Source organism: Microcaecilia unicolor, chromosome 4 (genome assembly GCF_901765095.1).
Source record: "Microcaecilia unicolor chromosome 4, aMicUni1.1, whole genome shotgun sequence".
Lineage (NCBI taxonomy): Eukaryota > Metazoa > Chordata > Amphibia > Gymnophiona > Siphonopidae > Microcaecilia > Microcaecilia unicolor.
Genome location: NC_044034.1, coordinates 251,651,791 through 251,675,421, shown reverse-complemented (window position 1 = coordinate 251,675,421; position 23,631 = coordinate 251,651,791). Strand labels below are relative to the sequence as shown.

Genomic DNA, 23,631 nt, shown 5'->3' with positions numbered 1-23,631 from the left:
CACCCATATCCCTTTCTTGGTCCGTAACTCCTAACGTGGAACCTTGCATGATGTAGCTATAATTTGGGTTCTTTTTCCCCGCATTCATCATCTTGCACTTGCTCACATTAAACTCATCTGCCATTTATCCGCCCAGTCTCCCAGTCTTGTAAGATCCTTCTGTAATTTTTTACAATCCTGTCGCCAGTTAACGACTTTGAATAACTTTGTGTCATCAGCAAATTTAATTACCTCACTAGTTACTCCCATCTCTAAATCATTTATAAATATATTAAAAAGCAGCGGTCCTAGCACAGACCCCTGAGGAACCCCACTAACTACCCTTCTCCATTGTGAATACTGCCCATTTAACCCCACTCTCTGTTTCCTATCCTTCAACCAGTTTTTAATCCACAATAGGGCATTTCCTCCTATCCCATGACCCTCCAATTTCCTCTGTAGCCTTTCGTGAGGTACCTTGTCAAACGCCTTTTGAAAATCCAGATACACAAGTACTTCATTTTCCGCATCCCAAGGCATTGTGCTAAAAGAGAATTTTCTCCTTATGCTTTGCTTATCAATTATGCTGCAATTTAGGTTGTTCAAAAATTACTTGTTATTTTGTAAGACCCTAAAATGTTCTTTATTTTAAAAATTATTTAGATTTGAAGTACTGAAACTTATTGCTATTGTTGTTTATTTATTTATTTGTTGCATTTATACCCCGCTGTTTCCCGCTTGGTAGCAGGCTCAGTGCGGCTAATGTGCATCCAAGGGTTTGTCTAGTTTTCTTATATTGGAATCCGCATAGAACTTTACGATATTTGCGAACTATAAGAGAAATTGTAATGCAATGTAAACATAAGCAAGTACTTGGTTACTACTATGTAAGAAATAATGGTGTCCGGTTTTTAAAATGATTTGTATTTTTCTTTTTTCAGCATAAAAGCTGGACGTCTCCTTTCATATATTCCATATCAGCTTTACACCAAGATGTCAGGTGCTCAAAGAGGTCTTAACTTCAATAATGTATGCAAATCTGAAGATCCTTTGGCGGGTTCAAGCAACACTGCTGAAGAGCTCAACAGAATGTAAGTGTTTCCAGGTTGGAATGCAGAACAACCAACACAGAGGCTTGCAGGCAACATCTTATTTACATATATTTATATGTTTATACATGTATGCAGTGCTTCGTACAAGTCTTCATTCCCATTTACATTTTTTACATTCTGTTGCTGGACAATGTGATCAAGGTGTGTGAGAGTAAGACTTAAAAGAGGTTTGGACAAGTTCCTTGAAGAGAAAATAAGGCAAAAAGCCAAAAAACTGGGGAAGACTTTCCCGGGCCTGAGAGGAGCGCAGAAAAACTGTACCGTACCTTTATGGACCTTCATCAGACCCGGCCCGTAGGAGGCGTGAGGATTCCACGTCCTCATCGGTACCGAGGAGTGTCGATGACGTGCGTTGAGCGAAGGCGAAGAAGCACCGTCATCGTTCTCCTTCGACACACGGTGCCGGGAGCTCCGGGGAGTCGAGGGAATTGGCACCCGAGAAGTGTCAGCGCCAAGAGGATCGCTCCCCCTCTATGCAGGAGGTGCCAATGCGTTGGTCTTCTGGCAGCCTGGTACCTGTTCCCGAGCCTCAACAGATTCTGCCACCGGCTCCTTTACCGGCCCTGCAGCCTTGTCAGACGGTGGCTTTCGACGAGCGCATCAGGACCCTGCTTCCAGAACTTTTAGAAGGATTGCTGCGCCAGTCTGCTTCGGTGTCGGGGGTGCTTGCGCCTTAAGTACCGTCTGCTGTTGCGGCATCTGGCCCTTCGCCTGTGGTGAGGTCCCTGACCTCGGTGCCACCTGCGGCATCTGTGTCTGCTGCCACCCAGGTCGACTGCCCTTCGACGTCGGTGGAGGAAGCTTCACCAGAGTCCTGGAGGACATTGTTCCTCGGCGTTGAGGCAGGCTCAGTTTTGGACTGCTCTGAGGGATGTCTTGTCCGATCATTCGGTCCAGCAGCGGATGGCGGATGTTCCTTGCCGGGGGATAACCTTTTTGGTGAGAAAGTAGAGGATCTTGTTGACCAGATCAAGAAGCACAATGATGCTATGGATTCTCTCTCCTGCCGGGCATCTTCTGCTACTACCTCCTCATCTAGGAGGTTTTTTGGAGGGAAGAGGAGTGCTTCCTATTCCTATGCTAGGTGTAGGTGCACTCCTGCTTCTCGGCAGCCTGCCCAGGCTCAGTCCCAGCGTGCTCGTTCTCATCAACAGCGTGCGCCTAAGGCCATTGCGGCACCCCAGCAAAAGCAAGGGACGGGCTTTTGACTGGCTCCAGTTCAGCATACCCTCAGTAAATGTGTCCGTACCAGACGACTTGCCGGTTGGGGGGAGGTTAATGTTTTTTCACAAAGGTAGCCTCTTATAACCTCCGACAGGTGGGTTCTTCAAATTGTCCGGTTAGTATACACCCTCAATCTCGAATCCAAGCCTCCAAATTACCCACCGGGAGCTCAGTCCTTCAGCTCCCAGCACAAGCAGGTACTTGCAGAGGAACTCTCCGCCCTTCTATAGGCCCAAGCGGTCAAACCTGTTCCACCAGGGGAAGAAGGGCTGGGATTCTATTCCAGGTACTTCCTTGTGCAAAAGGAAACAGGGGGGATGCGTCCCATTCTAGACCTAAGGGCCCTGAACAAATTTCTTTTTCGAGAAAAGTTCAGGATGGTTTCCCTGGGCACCCTTCTTCCCATGATTCAGGAAAACGATTGGCTATGCTCTCTGGACTTAAAGGATGCTTACACACACATCTCGATACTTCCAGCTCACAGGAAGTATCTTCAATTTCGGCTAGGAACACAGCACTTTCAGTACCTTGTACTGCCTTTTGGCCTGGCGTCTGCACCCAGAGTGTTTACAAAATGCCTAGCTGTAGTCACAGCGTCGCTACGCAGGCTGGGAGTGCATGTGTTTCCTTATCTCGATGATTGGCTGGGGAAGAGCACCTCCAAGGAAGGTGCTCTGGAGTCCATGCGAATTACTATTCGGGTGCTGGAGCTAGTCATCAATTATCCCAAGTCCCATATCACCCCAGTCCAAAAATTAGAATTCATTGGAGCTCTGCTGGACACTCAGACAGCTCGAGCTTATCTTCCCGAGGCAAGGGCGGAAACCTTCTGTCCCTAGTGTCCATGGTTCGAGCGTCTCAGCAGGTCACAGCTCGGCAGATGTTGAGACTTCTGGGGCACATGGCTTCCACAGTTCATGTAACGCCCATGGCACACCTACATATGAGATCAGCTCAATGGACCCTAGCTGCCCAGTGGTTTCAAGCTGCGGGGGATCTAGAGGATGTAATCCAACTATTCACTGAATTTTGAAATTCTCTTCAGTGGTGGACGGTTCTATCCAATTTGACCATGGGGCGACCATTCCAAGTTCCTCAGCCACGAAAAGGGCTGACGACGGATGCATCTCTCCTGGGGTGGGGGCTCATGTAGATAGGCTCCACACTCAGGGAGCCTGGTCCTTTCAGGAAAGAGGTCTGCAGATCAACCTCCTGGAATTAAGAGCACTCTGGAACGCTCTAAAGGCTTTCAGAGATCGGCTGTCCAACCAAGTAATCTTAATTCAGACAATCAGGTTGCCATGTTTTACACCAACAAGCAGGGGGGCACCGGATCTCACCCTCTGTGTCAGGAAGCCGTCCAGATGTGGCTTTGGGCTCGCCATCACGGCATGTTTCTCCAAGCCACTTATCTGGCAGGCGTAAACATCAGTTTGGCCGACAGGTTGAGCAGGATAATGCAACCTCATGAGTGGTCACTGAACATGGGCGTATTCCGCAGGATTTTCCGAGCATGGGGCACCCCCTCGGTGGATCTTTTTGCCACTCAGATCAATCACAAGGTTCCTCAGTTCTGTTCCAGGCTTCAGGCCCACGACAGACTAGCGTCAGATACCTTTCTCCTACATTGGGGGACAGGCCTTCTTTATGCGTATCCTCCCATACCTCTAGTAGGGAAGACTTTGCTGAAACTCAAGCAAGACTACAGAAACATGATCCTTATTGCACCTTTCTGGCCGCGTCAGATTTGGTTCCCTCTTTTTCTGGAGTTGTCCTCCACAGAACCGTGAAGATTGGAGTGTTTTCCAACCCTCATCACTCAGAACGAGGGGTCGCTTCTACATCCCAGCCTCCAGTCTCTTGCTCTCACAGCCTGGATGTTGAGAGCTTAGAATTTGCTTCCTAGGTTCTTTCAGACGATGTCTTCCGAGTCTTGCTTGCTTCCAGAAAAGATTCCACGAAGAAGTGTTACTTTTTCAAATGGAGCAGGTTTGCCTTGTGGTGTGACAGCAAGACTTCCTTGTCCTACATAGGCTCTGCTTGAATACTTTCTACACTTGTCACAATCTGGTCTCAGGACCAACTCCGTAAGAGTTCACCTTAGTGCGATTAGTGCTTATCATTGCCGTGTAGAGGGTAAGCCTATCTCTGGACAGCCTTTAGTTCGCTTCATACGAGGTTTGTTTTTGTCAAAGCCCCCCTTTCAAACCTCCACCAGTGTCATGGGATCTCAACGTCGTTCTCACCCAGCTCATGAAAGCTCCTTTTGAGCCACTGAATTCCTGCCATCTGAAGTACTTGACCTGGAAGGTCATTTTCTTGGTGGCTGTTACTTCAGCTCGTAGAGTCCAGTGAGCTTCAGGCCCTGGTAGTACATGCACCTTATATCAAATTTCATCACAACAGAGTAGTCCTCCGCACTCACCCTACGTTCCTGCCAAAGGTGGTGTCGGAGTTCCATCTGAACCCGTCAGTTGTCTTGCCAACATTCTTTCCCCGTCCTCGTACCCGCCCTGGCGAAAGCAGTTTGCACACTTTGGACTGCAAGAGAGCATTGGCCTTTTACGTGGAGCGGACGAAGCCCTTTAGACAGTCCGCCCAGTTGTTTGTTTCTTTTGATCGATCCCAACAGGAGGGGAGTCACCATCGGAAAATGCACAATCTCCAATTGGCTAGCAGATTGAATTTCCTTCACTTATGCCCAAGCTAGGTTGACTCTAGAGGGCCATGTCACTACTCATAATGTCATAGCCATGGCTGCGTCAGTGGCTCACTTAAAGTCAGCCTCCATTGAAGAGATTTGCAAGGCTGCAACGTGGTCATCAGTCCACACATTCACATCTCATTACTGCTTTCAGCAGGATACCCAACGCGACAGTCGGTTTGGCCAGTCAGTGCTGCAGAATCTGTTTGGGGTTTAGAATCCAACTCCAACCCCTAGACCCATATGTGTTCTGTTCCAGGCTGCACTCTCCGTTAGTTGTTTATGATTTCAGGTCAAGTTTTGTCCTCGCCGTTGCAAGGCCCAATTGACCAATTGAGTGAGCCTGGTTGCTAGGGATACCCCACATGTGAGAACAAGCAGCCTGCTTGTCCTCGGAGAAAGCGAAGATACTTACCTGCAGCAGATATTCTCCGAGGACCAGCAGGCTGATTGTTCTCACAAACCCGCCCACCTCCCCTTTGAAGTTATTTGTTTCTTTTTATGGTCTTTGATTTAACTGAGGAACGCGTTTACGCGATGGGTGGAAAATCGGTCCGCGCATGTGAGGTGTGCGGTGCATGCTGCACGCGCGCCAAAGACTCTAGCAAAACGTTTTTTATATTTTTCTTGCAAAATGCTGATTCCTGGGCTGACGCAGACATCGACCCACATGTGAGAACAATCAGCCTGCTGTCCTTGGAGAATACCTGCTACAGGTAAGTATCTTTGCTGTATTTCCATGTTAGCTGATCTGAGTTCATGAAGAACATGTGCAAGCACATCTTCTGAATTTTTTCTATGGGTCTGGAGGGAGCTGTGAGTCCCCTGGGAAAGCATTTCCGGTGGGGCTGTTTCCTAGTAGAGTACCATGCTTTGGAGCTTGCTCGCATACATTTCTTTAAAAGCATTCTAGTGCCTTACACTTCAGCCTTTTTCCAGCTCCGTGTGGTGGCAGCGATGCCAAAAACCAAGGGAATACAGCAGGAGGATACAAAGTGATCTTACACATGTCCACTCAGCATGAAGGCTCAACTGGAAGTCAGAAAATGAAACCCAGAATGTGCTGGCACAGTTTGCAGTTTTGGTACATTGCAGAGGGTATTATCTTTTGAGCTTCTGTTTGGAATTTGTTTTCTACTAATTTACCTTGAAATTTGGTTTTTGGAAGGCCACCATTGGTGAAAATGGGAATATCTCTCATACTGATTCATCCTGCTGTAGTAGTGACTAAGTGTCTGTTATAATTTATCTGTTTTTCCAGCTCTGGATTCAGTGTCATTACAAGAGGGACTCTCTGAGGTTTTATTTTTCTTTGTACTGTAGTAGGTTTTCCCTGGGTATTTTAAGTGAAGAGGTAGTCTTCCTGGAGATCATTTTGGGGTTATAGCCTTTATGCTTGTGTTAGGGTTTTGAGGCATTTATCTCTGTCTGTATCATGTGGCTTGACTGTGTATAATGGACTTTTTTTTTTTTGTATATGAAGGTTGGAAGCTGGAGTACTTTTTCTGTGACGTAGTCAATTTTGAATCCGATAGAAGGATAGGATGCATTAAAAGAATCATGAAATTGAGTGTCTTCTCCTTCAGTTCAAATCATAAACAAGTGGATTGGAGGAGTAGCCTGATGGTTAGTGCAGTGGGCTGAGCACCTGGAGGATTGGGTTCAATTCCCACTGTAGCTCCTTGTGATCCTGGGCAAGTCACTTTAACCCTCCATTGCCTCAGGTACAAAACTTAGATTGTGAGCCCACTAGGGACAGAGAAAGTACTTTCATACAATATATGTAAACCACTTTTGTTGTACCACAGGAAGGCTGCATATTAAATCCAGAAATAAATAAACATGTCTTCAATATACTAATATTTAAAGAGGTTAGTCCGACATGTATTCAAAAATGTCTCTTCTAGTTCTGCTATGAAAGACTGTCATATTGTGGTGCCACCCTATGCTCATAGCAGTGCTCATGATTTGTAGATAGATGTCATTATTGAAGTAGAAGTGGTTGTGGGTTAGGATGAGTTTGATTAATTTTAGTTTCTGGTGTTTATTGGTGGTCCAGGGTAGATGCTTTGAGAAATTGGTTATATGCCGTTATGCCCTCTGTATGGGGAATGTTGCTTTATATTGATTCTGCATCTGTTATGACCAGGAGAGTGCCAGATGGTAGCTGCTTCATGTTTTTTTTTTTTTTTTATTCAGAAAGTCTGTGGTATCTTGTATGAAGCTGTTTATTTTGTGTGCTAGGAGTTTAAGGATTCCCTCTCATAGTCTAGATATTTCTTCTGTGTATGTGCCAATACCAGATTGCCAGGGTTATGGATCTTGGATAGCATATAGAATGTTCCCACAGAATAATGGTTTAGAATTTTATTTAATAATGTGTGTGTGTGTGAGATTGTATTTGCTTGGAAATGTCTTGATAAGGTTTTTCAATTGTTTTGTTTAGTCTGTGTGGATACGTCATTCAGTTTCTTGTAGTATACAGTATTTGAGATCTCTCTGTGCCTCACTTCTATATAATTTTATATGTCCGTACAGAGCCTCCTTTTGTCTGGTAGAAATAATAACAATTCCTAACCAATGGCTCCATTTATCTTTATTTTAGATTCTAAAAATGTAGGAATTAAAATTGTTCATGTGCATTAAAAACATTTTTTTTCTTATTTTGGTTTACTATCTTTCTGCCTTTGTTCTTTGGTTGGCACTTTTAGCACATATAGTTTTTAGATAACTAATCTCCATGTGTGTATTTATGATTCTTTTTGGAACCAGGATATTTACTTTCCTATAATTATTCCCTGAAGATACCGTGAATAGAGAAAGGCACCCAGCCCCTGAGTATTATATATCAAGCTTGCTGACTAAAGATCAACATTTTCTCTGAATACAAGCACTTCAGTCTAACAAGTGTAACATGACCATGCTTGGTGCTTTATGGACATTAATCGTTTGAGACAGTTTGACTCTGGGACTTCCTTTTCAAATTCCTCAGTCACAGTAAGTGCTGACGACAGATGCACCTCTCCTGGGGTGGGGGTCTCATGTAGATGGGCTTCACACTCAAGGAGCCTGGTCCTTTCAGGAAAAAGGTCTTCATATCAATCTCCTGGAATTGCAAGTGATCTGGAACGCTCTAAAGGCTTTCAGAGACCGGCTGTCCAACCAAATCATATTGATTCAGACAGACAATCAGGTTGCCATGTATTACACCAACAAGCAGGGGGGCACCGGATCTTGCCCTCTGTGTCTGGAAGCCGTCCAGATGTGGCTTCGAGCATGCTGTCATGGCATGTTTCTCCAAGCCACTTATCTGGCAGGCTTAAACAACAGTCTGGCCGACAGGCTGAGCAGGATAATGCAACCTCACGAGTGGTCACTGGACATGAATGTCACCCGCAAGGTCTTCCGAGCATGGGGCACCCCCTCGGTGGATCTTTTTGCCACTCAGATCAATCACAAGGTCCCTCAGTTCTGTTCCAGGCTTCAGGCCCATGACAGACTAGCGTCAGATGCCTTTCTCCTGCATTGGGGAACAGGTATCCTGTATACGTATCCTCCCATACCTCTAGTAGAGAAGACTTTGCTGAAACTCAAGCAAGACTGCGGAACCATGATTCTGATTGCTCCCTTCTGGCTGCGTCAGATTTGTTTCCCTCTTCTTCTGGAGTTGTCCTCAGAGGAACCGTGGAGATTGGCGTGTTTTCCAACCCTCATCACCCAGAACGAGGGGTCACTTCTGCATCTCAACCTCCAGTCTCTGGCTCTCACAGCCTGGATGTTGAGAGCTTAGAATTCGCCTCCTTGGGTCTTTCAGAGGGTGTCTCCCGAGTCTTGCTTGCTTCCAGGAAAGATTCCACGAAGAGGTGTTGCTCTTTCAAATGGAGGAGGTTTGCCGTCTGGTGTGACAGCAAGGCCCTAGATCCTCTTTCTTGTCCTACGCAGACCCTGCTTGAATACCTTCTACACTTGTCAGAGTCTGGTCTCAAGACCAACTCCGCAAGGGTTCACCTCAGTGCAATTAGTGCTTATCATTGCCGTGTAGAGGGTGAGCCTATCTCTGGACAGCCTTTAGTTGTTCGCTTCATGAGAGGTTTGCTTTTGTCAAAGCCCCCTTTCAAACCTCCACCAGTGTCATGGGATCTCAACGTCGTTCTCACCCAGCTCACGAAAGCTCCTTTTGAGCCACTGAATTCCTGCCATCTAAATTACTTGACCTGGAAGGTCATTTTCTTGGTGGCTGTTACTTCAGCTCGTAGGGTCAGTGAGCTTCAGGCCTTAGTAGTGCATGCATCTTATATTAAGTTTCATCACAACAGGAAAACTCTTACCTTTTTCAAGAATGCCCCATACAAAGCGCAAAGGAACAGTTAGGGCAGGAACCTCGACACCCAGGCCTTCCATAGGGCAGCAAACAATGGAGAGATACACCACAACGGCACCTACCCAGGTTTCCGGGGATAGTCCTGCAACCTCTGTGGAAGGAGACCATGAGGGTACGGGACTCAACGTCACACTTTCTTCCCCGGAACTCGAGCCGCCGCCCCAACACAAAGGGCGTTTTCTCCAGACGGGGTTCTTGCGACCGGGATCGGGTGCACAAGAGCCTGCGGATTGAGGAATGGAGATGGCGAAACCCGACGGAGGGAAGAAGGGAGGAATCCCTACTCCTGAGCCGAGAGCTCTAGTCGCTAAATCTGGGGCGGTGATGCTGGAGAGTATTTGGGAAGCTCTCCAGCGTTTGGACATATCAGTAGCCAATTCTACAAAGGAAATCTCGTCTCTTGTGAGTAAAGTAGATTCACTTCATAATACTATGGAAAATACAAAACAAGAATTTGCTTCTCAATTGGTGGAAGTTAAACAAGAAATGAAGACTCTACAGGAATTTAATCTAACAACTGTTAAAGATAGGACTTTTATCCATCGAAAAATAGAACAGATCGAAAATTTTCACCGCAGACTAACATTACGCTTTTTGAACTTTCCAAAGTCCTTAGGGGTTAGTCCACTAGACGCATTTAAGAAATATCTACAAGAAACTCTACATTATTCTCCTGAAATGTTTCCTCCGATAAGTAAGATCTACTACATTCAATCAAAAAAAGCGTCTGAGATTCAATCAGGATTACAAACTACTGAATCCTTTAATTCAAAATAAGGACATTTTGAATTTGTCTGAGCTTCTAGAGACTTCTATGACCGAGGACTCTGAAAGATGTACTTTATTAGTGACTTTCGTATTTGAGCAGGACTTAGAATCGGTTAAACGTTTATACTTTAGAAATGCAAAAGCCCTATTTTTGGGCAAAAAGGTATGGATGTTCCTAGATGTGACTAAATCTACTCAAGAGCGACGGAAAGCTTTCTTAGCTCTTAGAGCTGAAACATTAGCTCTGGGGGCATTATTCTATCTTAATTACCCCTGCAAGTGTGTGGTAAAGTATCTAGGGATAAAGTACATATTTTTTCAACCTGAACATCTTAGTGAATTTGTTAAAGTTAAGAAATTGGCTACTGGTTAGTACCAGCTTCTTGCCGAGAATAATGTTTAAATGGATAGGTGTGCTATATATCTGTTATAATTTTTTTTCTTCTTAAGATTTCTGTTATTTTTCCTTCATGTGATCCCCATTCTTGTGGTCTAAGGAGGATGAGAAAAAAAAAAAAAAGAAGGGAGGAAGGAAAGGAAAAGGAAAGAAAATTTTTTTTTCCTTATTATTTGCATGTTATGATTTCAAAATATGAATCTGTATTGCCTACTCAAGTTTGTAAATGGCTTGCAAAAATTCTAAAATGGTTAAATAAAAAAAAAAAAAAAGTTTCATCATAACAGAGTAGTCCTCCGCACTCACCCTAGGTTCCTGCCAGAGGTGGTGTGGGAGTTCCATCTGAACCAGTCAATTGTCTTGCCAACATTCTTTCCCAGTCCTCATACCCGCCCTGGCGAAAGCAGTTTGCATACTTTGGACTGCAAGAGAGCATTGGCCTTTTACGTGGAGCGGACGAAGCCCTTCAGACAGTCCACCCCGTTGTTTGTTTCTTTCGATCCCAACAGGAGGGGAGTCGCCATCGGAAAACGCACAATTTCCAATTGGCTAGCAGATTGCATTTCCTTCACTTATACCCAAGCTGGGTTGACTCTAGAGGGCCTTGTCACGGCTCATAATGTAAGAGCCATGTCTGCGTCAGTGGCTCACTTAAAGTCAGCCTCCATTGAAGAGATTTGCAAGGCTGCAACGTGGTCATCAGTCCACACATTCACATTTCACTACTGCCTTCAGCAGGATAGCTGACGCGACAGTCGGTTTGAGCAGTCGGTGCTGCAGAATCTGTTTGGGGTTTAGAATCCAACTCCACCCCCCTAGACCCATTTTTGTTCTGTTCCAGGTTGCACTCTCAGTTAGTTGTTTATGGTTTCAGGTCAATCTAAGTTATGTCCTCGCCGTTGCAAAGCCCAATTGACCAGTGTTCATTGTTTTGAGTGAGCCTTGTTGCTAGGCATACCCCACATGTGAGAACAAGCAGCTTGCATGTCCTCGGAGAAAGCGAAGATACTTACCTGTAGCAGGTATTCTCTGAGGACAGCAGGCTGATTGTTCTCACAAACCCGCCCACCTCCCCTTTGGAGTTGTTGTTTGTTTGTTTATATGCTTTTTTATTAAACTGAGGAGGTACGCTCGAGCGACTGGCGGGAACTTGTCCGCGCGTCAGAAGGCTCTTGCAAAACTTTTTTATTTTTGCTGTTGAATAATTTGCCATTTCCTGGGCCGACGCAGACGTCGACCCACATATGAGAACAATCGGCCTGCTGTCCTTGGAGAATACCTGCTACAGGTAAGTATCTTTGCTTTCTGGACCTCTTAAAATAAAGCTTGGAGCAGGGCTCTGTCCTTAGCTTTTTGACTGTCTAGGTGGTGGTCTCTGCTGTTTTTACTGTTCTAAGGAGCTCTGTCACTGTGCACATGGATCTCTGGCATTCCTTGTTGCAGGGATTAGCAGTGGGGAACCCTGATACATATTCTTCCACAGTGGAATCTTAACTTGGCCCTCAACATTCTCTCCAGTCCTTCTGAGGTGTGGATGGGTACTTTGGCGAAGTTTCTTCCTTAAAGATGGTGTTTTTGGTGGCCATCTCTTCTAGGAGGATGTCATTCTTCCAGTCCTCTCCTTCAGAAATCCCCATTCTTTTTTCAGAAGTAATGATTTCTGTTTGCATGATGTCTTCCTCTCCCCTCTTTGAAGGTGGTCACTGTTCATGCTTATCAGAATGTTGTCTTGCAGCCTTTCCTGAGCAAAAACATTTGGAGTCTTCACAGAGGTTCCTTTAGGTTGGTGGGTACAAATCCCTTGGCTTGTCAAACAAACTTACTTATTTTGGAGCTTGTATAGACGTCAAGTGGCCACCTAAGCGTTGAACATTTGAACCAAGTCTGAACTTGAAGTGGCTCCCCCCCATTTGTGGGAGTGGGGTTTCCAGTGTACTTGAGGGCCCATGTTTATAAATGATCTGAAAATGGGAATAATTGAGATGAGATGGAACTATTCCAAGTTAAATCACATGCGGACTGTGAGAAGTTGCAGGAGAACCTTACAAGATTGGAAGAGTGACTTAAAAATGGCAGATAAAATTTGATGTGAACAAGTGCAAAGTGATGCACATTGGGAAGAATGCAAATCATAGCTACATGATGCTAGGTTCCATGTTAGGAAAAATCTGGGTGTTGAAATCTGCAGTGTGCAGTGACGGCCAAAAGCAAACAGGAATTATTAGGAAAGGGATAGAAAACAGAAGAGAAAATATTATAATGCCTCTGTATCACTCCATAGTGTGACCTCACCTTGAATAGTGTGTGCAATTCTAGTAACCGTGTTTCAAAGAAAAATGTAGCCAAATTAGCAAAGGTTCAGAGAAGAGTAACCAAATTGATTAAGGGGATGGATTTAGTCTCATATGAGGAAAGGTTAGGGCTCATCAGCTTGGAGAAGAGATAACTGAGCGGTGATATGGTAGAGGCCAGAGAGAATAGAGACTTTCCAAATAGAAAGAGACAGTTAGTGACGGAGTCTGTAGAGTAGGGACAGAGAGGAGTAAGAGAATGGGAAAGCATGAGTGGAGAGTATAAAGTGTAGGGATGGAAGGGTGGGTGGGAGGAAGGGGGGTGAAGTGAATCTTAGCAGAGATTGGGTGGTGACGCTGATAATTGGGAAGCAAAACCGGTGCTGGGCAGACTTCTACAGTACACCCTTATCGTGACTGAATAGATATGGATGGGCTTGAGTATAAATTTTAAGGGACTTCGATGTTAGCTTCAGAACTTTTGGTACAAGAAGAGTGCTGGGCAGACTTATATGGATGAGAATGGCAAGGACAAATTAAACTCGGGTATACATATAAATTATGACATATCAAGGTCTACACAATCCTGAATGGATTAGAACAGGTAAACATGAATTGATTGTTTACTCTCTCATAAAATACAAAGACTAGGGAACACGCCATGAAGTTACTTGGTAGTGCTTTTAAAACAAATACTACTACTACTACTATTTAGCATTTCTATAGCGCTGCACAAACATAGAAGAAAGACAGTCCCTGCTCAAAGAGCTTACAATCTAATAGACAATAAATAAATAAATAAATAAATAAATAAATAAATAGAAGAAACTATTTTTTCACTCAACTAATAGTTAAGCTCTGAAACTCATTGCCAAAGGATGTAGTTTTCAAAAATGTAGAGAAAATTGTGGCCACCTGGTTCTCTGATTTTCTTGAACATACAAGTGCTTTACACCTCTGTCATACTGGTTTTTGCTCTCATCATTCAACTAAACAAATTTTTCTTGGTTGGTAAACTGTTAAACTGATCCTTCATAGAGAAAGAGATGATGCCTTATTCTCCTTTGATATGTCTGCTGCTTTTCATTTGGTTGATCACCGCGTTCTACTTCGACGCGCTGACCTCAACATCTCCACTGTAGCTCTTCTCTAGTTTAATTTTGCTCACAGGGCACTCCTTTGTTGTTCACCACTCCTAATTCTACATCTTTACAGTGGCCCTTACTATCAGTGGTCCTCCAAGGATTGATTCTCAGCCCGATACTCTTAAACATCTTTCTTGCCCCTCCCACCCTACTTTTTCAATCCCTTGGTTTTACCTTCTTTATTTATGCAGATGATATCCAACTTTTTTCCTTCTTGATCCTTCCTTCCCCTCCATTTCTGCCTTGATGTCTACCAAGCCCGATGCAGTTGCAGATCGTCTCACAGAAAACAAATTGAAATTAAATGCTAGCAAGTCTACCTTCATGATCTTTTCCTCACAACTATCAAACAACATTTCACTCCAGTTTTCCATTCTAGGAACTCCCCTTCCCTTTAATCCATTAGGTTTGCAGGTTTTACCTCTGACAATATGTTTCCTTGATTCTAACACGCAGCCCCCCGTTCATGAAACAGAGTTTAAATGCTTCTTTTCAGTGCTCCGTGATGAAAGTGTAATTGTAAAGGCAGAAAGGTTTCAAGAATATTAATTTGAACATTGTAGTGGCATTGAAGTTAAATTGGTGACATTGAAGAATGATATTGAAGATGTTTCAGATTAAAATTTAAAAGTATTGGAGGTTTTTGGGCAATGATTGGTCTTAGTCATAAGGTGCTGTGGTTTGTGAAAATAGCACAAAGTGGGTTAGGTGATTGTAGCCTTTTTCCATGGCAATAACCTTTGACTGCTGAGGCCTTTTTCCCCTCTTTTTTAAGATATTAAAAAATAAAAAAATGTAAATGTTTGGGTTGGTGTATGGTTTTCCACATTTAATGATTTTTTTTTTTAGCTGCACTAGTTTTGTGCGATTGTTCTTTATTGATTGGGCACTCATGCTGTGAGCCATACTGACATGGCTTCTGCCACAAAAATTTCCTTCACTGCAGTTTTGTGAAGATGTGCTATGCCAGCAAGGACATTGCCTGCCTGAATATCATCTTTTTCTATTGTACGAGCTGGGTTCTTGGCCGTGGATAGCTTGGAGAATCTTGAGCAGCAATATTGTATGAGAAATAATTAGAACCAGTTCTGTGGTGAAAGAATAAGGAGGGAAACCACCAAGCAGGCTGGGTGAATGGTTGGGGACTCCAGATTGGGGCAGTGAAGACTCAGTCACAGCTAGTCAGTGATGCTGTTTCTGTCCTGTTTGTAATCAAACGGTTACTCTGAGGCGTTTCAGAAGGTATTCACCTGACTGGTTCCACTAGACTCTGTTCCCCATCAGAATACCTAAGCTCCCAACCTCTCAGAGAAAGACTGTGTCCATCCACAGAGAGGAGACTGAAGGTATGTGAAGATGGCATTTATAGTGCCTGGGACCACATACTGATGAACTCTAGCCTTCCTGGCTGAGAGGAGAAGCTTTTTTTGCATTCCAGACCCTCTTGCTGAGGCAGACTCTACTCATAATGGGAAAAGCTGCTAGAGCGGAGATAAGTGTTTCCATTTCTTCTGAGTCACAGGGGACAGTCAGGGTGAATTTGGAGACACTTTTATAGTTTTGGGATTAGCAAAAGAAATCTTTGTAAGGTGACAGGGAAATGAGAGCAATCTTGGCATGTGTGAAGTCAGAATTTTCATTTGCTGATATGTATTGCAGTTTTCTCTATGGGAAAATCAATATTTGTAACTCAGGAATTATTAGTGCTTTTTACCAGATCAGATCTATTGTGATTTATTTGTTGCCAGAGAATTATATTTTTGCTAGTTTAATTTTGTACTGATCTTTATCTACAACAAATCAGATTTCTTGTCTGTGCCAGAGGCTGCATGGTCCAGTCTTTATTCCCAAAATCCAGGAAGAACTTTTGGATAACACACAACCCTAGATATTACTGGCCTCATGATTTTTGTTGAGTAATTGTGCCATTCACTTGTGTTATCGCTACAATGTCATCAAATACAGTTCTGTGGTCTGTCTTCATTTTTGTGTAGCCATCTTATTCCATACTTCCCTTTGAAACCCTCCATTTATCAATACAGAATCTCCTTGTCATTCCCTTTTTCTGCCATATTTACATTGATACCAGTGGGAACCTCAGGTTTCATTGTAGCTGCTCTTACACTTTGGAACAGCCTCCCCCTATACCTCAAGCTTAAGATATTACTTGAAAAATTTGAGTCCTTGTTCTTTTCTTAGGCTTTCCTGTCTACTTTGCAGGGCTAATCCCCTTAATCTTATCCACCTCTCTATGGCTGATCATGCTGGTGTTAGAAGAATAAGAATAATGCTATTTTAGACTACCTTCCTCTTGGGGTCTCAACTGTTAACTTTCCCTTGTTAAGAATTGTAAACTTTCCTATCCTTTATCACCTCTCTTGATATAGCTTTGTTGCTTTTAATTTATACTTATTCCCCCCCCCTTTTTTTTTTTTCCTACTAAATTTGTACAGCACTTAGATTTTTATTAGATTAGCAGTGTATGAAATTTGAACTTGGACTCTCCCAGTGAGGTATTGCTTTTGTATATCCCATTGGTCTGGACTGGTCTAGCATAAAAGATAAGGAAGGTGGAATTAACAAGTATGAATACATTTCCTTTCCTTGAGTCCTGCTAGACCAGTCCAGAGTCCACCGTGGAACATAGCAGAGTTTGGGATCCTTCCTTTGGAGGTAAGCTCCTTTAACCAAGTAGTTGTTGATAGTTCAGTAATATTTATAGTTTGTTGCAGTATTTAGATGGAGTACAAAGTGGCAAGTACCACAGAGGAATTTGTTTCTGCAGTGGCATACTGGAAAATTCCAGGTTACACCAGCCTTTATACTGGTGATGTCACTGAAATAGTTCAGTATCTCTACTTCTATCTACTGGTAGTAAGGGACACAACTCACTCTGTACTGGTCTAGTAGGACTCAAGGAAAGGAAATCTACATTTTGTCTTTGGTCTCCTTGGGAAAGGGTGGATACAAATTAATCTGAATCTGCTCAATTTCTACATACATTTGGCCTTAATTGACTAGGGCATGATTTCTGCACTTGCAACTTTCCCATGGAAAATGGCAGGGTATTTTAACATGATCAAAGAATGAAATAGCCTATTACAATACTATTTTTGCATTCCTATTACATGTACTTTTATGTTTTTGGCCATGTTTACTAAGCTGCGCTGTAGGCACGCAAACATTTTAGTGCAAGCTAAAAATTAGTGCGCGCTAATGCTAGAAACACCCATAGGAATATAATGGGTCTCTCTATCGATAGTCCATGCTAAAAAGTTAGTGTACCTACAGTGCGGCTTAGTAAACAGGGCCCTTTACTTGTTGCATTGTAATTTTTATTTGATTTTATGCATGTTTTTGGTAACCCACTCAGAATTTGTGGATGGGTCAGGATCTAGGCTCTTGCTTTTGATTTAATAGCCCCAGCTGAATGGAATAAGCTGCACATGGAATTAAGGAGGACAGACACTACAACCTTCCACAAACCTCTGAAGGCTTTTTTTTTTTTTTTTAAAGCAAGCTTATTGTTGAAGATCTTAAGTTTACAACTTGGTGTCATAGTGTGTTATATTTTTTTTTTAGTCTGTAATATGTGATAATTAGGGCTGTTCATTTAATGTGTTTTTAACGCGATTAATGCGTTAAAATGTTTAACTTACGCTAATAATTTTAACGTGATTCATTACGTCATGCTGCTCTCTCCTACTACTGCCCCCTCCCTCCCTGGTGCTCCTGCAGCTTGTTCTCTCTTACCCATCATCGTACACTGGCAGCCTATTCTCTCCTGCCAGACCGCTCTCTGACATCTTATCTCACCCACCCACCAGCCTCCGAACTTGCCTTATACACACAGCGGCATTAAGCACTTACTGCTCCGCTCCTCTCTGTAATGGGAGCCCTCCCTCTCTAGTATCCTGCCTTCTCTAATGAAACTTCCTGTTTCCTGCTGCAGGAGTTGGACACTAAAGAGGGAGGGCTCCGGTTACAGAGAGGAGCGGAGCAGCATGTGGTTAATGCCTTCATGTGTACAAGGCAAGTTTGGAGGGGGATGGGGGTGAGATGAGATGCCAGAGAGCTCAGTGGAAGCAGAAAAAAGGCTGTCGGTGTGATGGACAGGAGAGAACAAGCTGCAGAAACATTGGGGAGGGAGGGGGGAGCACTGGTAGGAGAGAAAAATATATGCAGAGTGAGAGTCACAGGTTGGTAGGAAAGAAAATAAAAAGTTGTCGGTGTGTGTGGGGGGGGGGGGGGGGGGTAGGAGAGAATGCAGTGCAGCTGGAGGGAAAAAGCTGTAGGAACTTACAGGGGGAAGGGAAATAAGATTGTGTGAGAGGAAGGGAAGGAATGAGATGAGATGCTTCCTATAGAGGGGAAGAGAAGAGAGCTGGTGCCCATAGAGTGAAAGAGAAGAGAGATGGATGAGATTGTGCCCATAGAGAGGAAGGAAAAGAGAGGAGATGGTGCTCCCAGGTTGGGAGGAGAGACCAGAGAAGATGGTGCCCATGGAGGGGAGGGGAGAAGAGACACAAGGACAGAGGAGATTAATTTTTTTTTTTTTTTAGACAATCTTATGTATGCGTTGGTGTGTGTTTTGTTTTTGTGACCTGCTAAGAGCTGTGGATGATGCAATATGAATATTTTAAATACATAAAAATGTGTTTTCTGCTGTATAAGCAGGAGAAGGTAGTTATTGGAGATGAACCTGGGGATGTAACTCCCTTAAATATTGTCTTGTTACCGAGTTTGTTTATAAGTTGTCATTATTAAGATGAATCATTAAATTCAATGAAGAAATGCTTTGGCAGCCTAATTTAATAAGACTTTTTCCACTTAAGGGGTCTTGTACTAAAGATAAGTGCATGTTATCTGGAGCAGGGCCTATTGGAATAAAATGGGTCCTGTGAAAGATCTCCTTAGTGTCTATGGGACAAAAGCTTGGTAAACTAAGGGCCCTGTTTACTAAGGTGTACTAGGGTTTTTAGCGTGTGCTAAAAATTAGTGTGCGCTATCCATATAGTTGCCCTAGGAATATTATGGGCATCTACACAGCACGTGCCAATGCTTAGCACGCGCTAAAAATGCTAATGCGCCTCTAGCACAGATTAGTAAACAGGCTCCTAAATGCCGAGTACCTAAACCTGCATTAATAAATTAGACTTTAAATTTTTTTTAATTGTTTTTTAAAATGTCATTGTTGAGCTTTGTAATTCAGGATGTCTTCCCCACTCCTTTTTATTTTTTTTTCCTAGAAATCATTCAATAAAAAAACAGCATGAAAATGAAATTAAACTCAACGGAATTGGAACTCAGAGCCAGGAAGAAGAAATGGGTGGAAATTTTGAATTCAAGGAGCTGGAACATTTCTTTCCTGGGGAAAATGATAATGGAATTAAGGATCACAAGGACAGCACTTATTTTTTTAATGGACACTGTCATAGTTCTAATGGTGCCTTAAAGACCCAGGACCACATGATACCCTCTGGCAATTGTGCTGCAAGCAAATGTTCTCTGGGCTTTGTACATCGCAAGGAGGAAAATATGACTGAAAAAGACAGCATTGATTTTAGAGACTGCACTATGCAGAAGTTGGTAGAAAGCAACAAAAACACAAACATTTTGTTTAGCCCACACAGAACTATGAACAATTCATTTTTGCACAATAATACAAAAATTAATGGTGCTCATCACTCTCCTATTCAGAGGCCTTCAAGCACAAAAAGCACTTCAGTACCTTCACATAGTATAGCAGTTTCTTCAACATTGCCTAAAACTGTGGACCTCAATTTTATCTCTGATTTCTATTCACACTCAAGATTGCATCACATATCAACGTGGAAGTGCGAGTTTACAGATTTTGTCCGTTCCTTGCAGAGAAAAAGTAGTGGTGTTTTTCCGGGCAGGGAAAAATTAAAAAAACTGGAGACAGGTAGGACCAAAACTAGAATGTGCTCACTTTAAACTGCATTGAGTACCTTTTAGATGTGTTGAAAATGTGAATTTCTTTTCTTTGGTGTATAGATCAAGCAGCTATGGATTCAATATGCATGATGCTTTCAGTAATAATGCTTTATAGTTTTTTTTAGCATGAACAAATAACCAGGAGAAAGCACCATAATAAAGGAATAGTGCTCACAGACAACTAACACACCCACGTGGCAGTCAAAATAAACAACTGTTAAAGGGTAAAATTTGCACTTCAGACTCCAAGTGGAAAAATGCAGTAAACTTAAATGTTCATAATAGTGGTCATTCATAAGTTAATAATCATATCTAGGAATAAAATCTATTTCAAATTCATTTTTTTCAAAAAAGCCAGTATTCAAATGTCAGCATTCAGCATCTCACTGTTAATATGCCAATTCAATTTATGTTTTTTTTATTCTTTCCAAATCTATGGAAGTTGGAAAGAAATATACAAACGTGATTGAGAATGTCTCTCCATCTGCCTCTTTGTGTACTGGGGGTAAAATAACTGCAGAAATTTAACAGAATGGGATGAAACTTAATATGAAGGGGGAAAACTAGTTACATTGAGTTTGAAATGGGTCAAACTGAGCTGGGGATTCCAGAGATATAAGACCTGCTCCCCCTCCCTCCCAAAAAAAAATGGTTTGATGCATTCGTATGAGAGGAATTCTAACATCTGTAGCATAGAAATGTTGACAGAATGATGTGAAACTTGGCATGTGGGAAAAACTGTTGAATTCAAAAATGCGCTGAGGGTTCCAGAGAGAGAAATTCCTCCCTCCACATCCAAAACAAATGGGCCCAATTCATTTCTTTGTAATAATGCTACTATTTGGGTTTCTGCCAGGTACTTGTGTTCTGGTTTGGCCACTGTTGGAAACAGGATACTGGGCTAGATGGGCTATTGATCTGACACAGTATGGCTATTCTTACATTCTTAGGAATATGACCATTTATAGCATAGAAACAGTGAAATATGACAGAGAACAGAGCAAGGCAGTTTCAGTGGTGGAATTCTTTACTCTTTCAAACCCCAAAACTACTCACCCTTGCTACTGTTATACCTCCCAATAAATTCCCCTCCTGCTTATTGTCTCCACAACCCAAAAAATTACCCCCTGCAAACATCTCTGTTTCCATAAACTACCCTTCTGCAACAGCTCTTACACTTGAAAAAAAAAAATCAGTTTTGTGCAATTGCCCCACCATCCCCAAATTGAACCTCTTTTTGCTATCCCCTGCAACTTCCCTATCATCCCACAAATTTTCCCACCCATAAACGTAGACCCCCAATTACCTCTACATACTCTAAACTGTCCCCCACCATCTGCTACTTCCCCGCACAGGCAGAACAAATGCTGAGCGCACACAAAACATAGAACAGAGATAGGTACACCCATGCAGACCCAAAGAGACACATACAGGGGATATACATTTTTTATTTTTATTACATTTGTACCCCGCGCTTTCCCACTCATGGCAGGCTCAATGCGGCTTACATATTATATACAGGTACTTATTTGTACCTGGGGCAATGGAGGGTTAAGTGACTTGCCCAGAGTCACAAGGAGCTGTCTGTGCCTGAAGTGGGAATCGAACTCAGTTCTTCAGTTCCCCAGGACCAGAGTCCACCACCCTAACCACTAGGCCACTCCTTTTATTTAATTTTCTTTGTTGTTGGTTTGGTTCTATTTTGAAAGCCACTTCAAGAATCACATGATTTTCTTATTGGTTGCTTATGTTTATTGTTAAGTAACATCTGTTGCTGTGGACAGGGCCAGAGTATGCCTTTGCCAAACTGTGCAGATATGTTGTGTCTGCTTGTTTTGGGGAGTGGGTCCTGTGAAATGTTCTCAGGACTCAAAAGGTTAGGATTGCCAACTGTCTGGCTTTTTTCAGAAGTTATCAGAATTTTACAATGACGTTCAGCAGGTAGAAGGATTCGTAATATGTCTAGAATTTTTTCTGGTTTTAAATCTTCTGTGTGCATTTCTGTAATTCTGTGGTCCTTATCCCCCATGTGATTGAGTCTACCCTTCCTGCTTCCATCGTTACTAGTAGCAGAGACACTAGGTGGAATTCAGCCAATAAGAAGCTAGTGGTGGTGGTGGAAGACTGGAAGGAGCTCTAGTCACAGGAGCAGAGGAAGTGATCTAGAGTAACGGTTCTCAACTGGTGTGTCGCGAGCACACGGGAGGCATGTTGCAGGGCTGGCACTCAGAGTGGCTTTTTTTTCCAGTTTGTTTTTTATTCCCTGTTTTCTCTCCTCTATCTCCACAAATCGTGCACCTCTTCCTTCCCTCTCTGTAAGTCCAATGCCTCTTCCCTACCCCTCCCCCCTCAGAGTCTGACACTTCCTTGTGGCATCAGCAGCATGCTGTCTGGGCTGACTTGGGTCCATCCTTCTGCACTTACACGTTAAGCTTTAAGAGTACTGTCAGTTAAACGTGTAACTGCTGTGCCTGCCATGGGTGCAGCACCTCTCCTGTCCCCCTCCCCTTGTAGGTCCAGCCTCTCTCCTTCATCCCCCCACCCCCACCCCCATGGACAGTTTTCCAGGTTCTGAGGCATCAAAGCATTTCCACACCATCACATTACCACCACCATGTTTGAGTGTTGGTATGATGTTCTTATTGTGACATGCTGTATTTGCTTTATACCTAGAGGCTGACGGAATTTTGGGTTCAGCTTCTGCTCCAAAAGTGGCCTGAAATATAGATTTGGCCTTGTTTCGATTGTAGATGAAAAGCAACTGCATTTTTCCCCTCCCCACCCCAAACCAAAAGTTCAACCACTCCTTGCCTCTCCCCTTTGATAAAAAGCAGTGCCCTCCCTGGGTCTTAATTAATCTAATCCTATATAATAATACTCACCTCCAACGTTCTAATCTTGCTGGCTAGGACTGTGGCGCCTTCGTCTGCTAGGCTCCGTAGCTCAGGCTGTTCTGCGCATGCGGCGCCCCCCCTCCCAGGCTGATGTCGCGTAGAACGCAAGAGACGGAGGAGGAGGGGCGAAAGGAACAAGACACAGGGGCGGAGGCGGAGCTTCACACAAACAGAAGCATGGAGGGGCGGAGTAGCCGAGGCACTGCCCGCCCCTGTGAAAAAAAAACGCGCATGTGTCAGCTCTCTCCCTCAGAAGCTCCCGCCTGGCCTGCCATGCCAAAAACAGGAAGTCGCCTCAGAGGAGATCACTGCATGCTAGATGCAGGAGAATTGATGAGAGAGACACCTGCTCCCGAGAACAGCCAGCGGCATTGGCGCGGTGCCTGCAGTCCATGCAAGAGTTTCTCCATGACGCTTTTGTGCCCTTGGTGGCCATGTTGTGCAATGACGAGGTGGAAAAGCTCGCCCCCAAGAACCACCTCAGCTTCAAGTCGGAAGGTGCGTGTCAAGGGAGAGAGGGAGACCCTGAAACTGGGAGGGGAGAGAGGGAGACCCTGAAACTGGGAGGGAGGACCCAGAAACTGGGGGGGGGGGGGGATGGAGGGAGCCTGAACCTCAGAGGGGGGGCCCCTGGAACTAGGGAGGAGGGGGGCCCCTGGCGCGTTCGCTCTCACTCTCTCACACATATACACTCGCACCCAGTTTCACTCTCTCTCTCTCTCTCATACAATCGCACGTTCACTTTCTCTCTCTCTCTCACACAGAGTCACTCTCACAC

At 43.7% G+C, this 23,631-nt stretch overlaps 1 protein-coding gene across 4 annotated transcripts in view; it reads left to right on the top strand.

The window, feature by feature from the left end:
• REV1 (REV1 DNA directed polymerase) overlaps nucleotides 1–23,631 on the top strand; it is a 339,104-nt gene that overhangs the window by 87,345 nt on the left and 228,128 nt on the right. For all 4 annotated transcript variants that reach the window (XM_030201417.1, XM_030201416.1, XM_030201418.1 and 1 more), the window contains exons 5-6: nucleotides 921–1,070; nucleotides 19,251–19,927. In XM_030201417.1, the coding sequence (XP_030057277.1) occupies nucleotides 921–1,070; nucleotides 19,251–19,927 (827 nt within the window). The remainder of the gene's footprint in view (nucleotides 1–920; nucleotides 1,071–19,250; nucleotides 19,928–23,631) is intronic.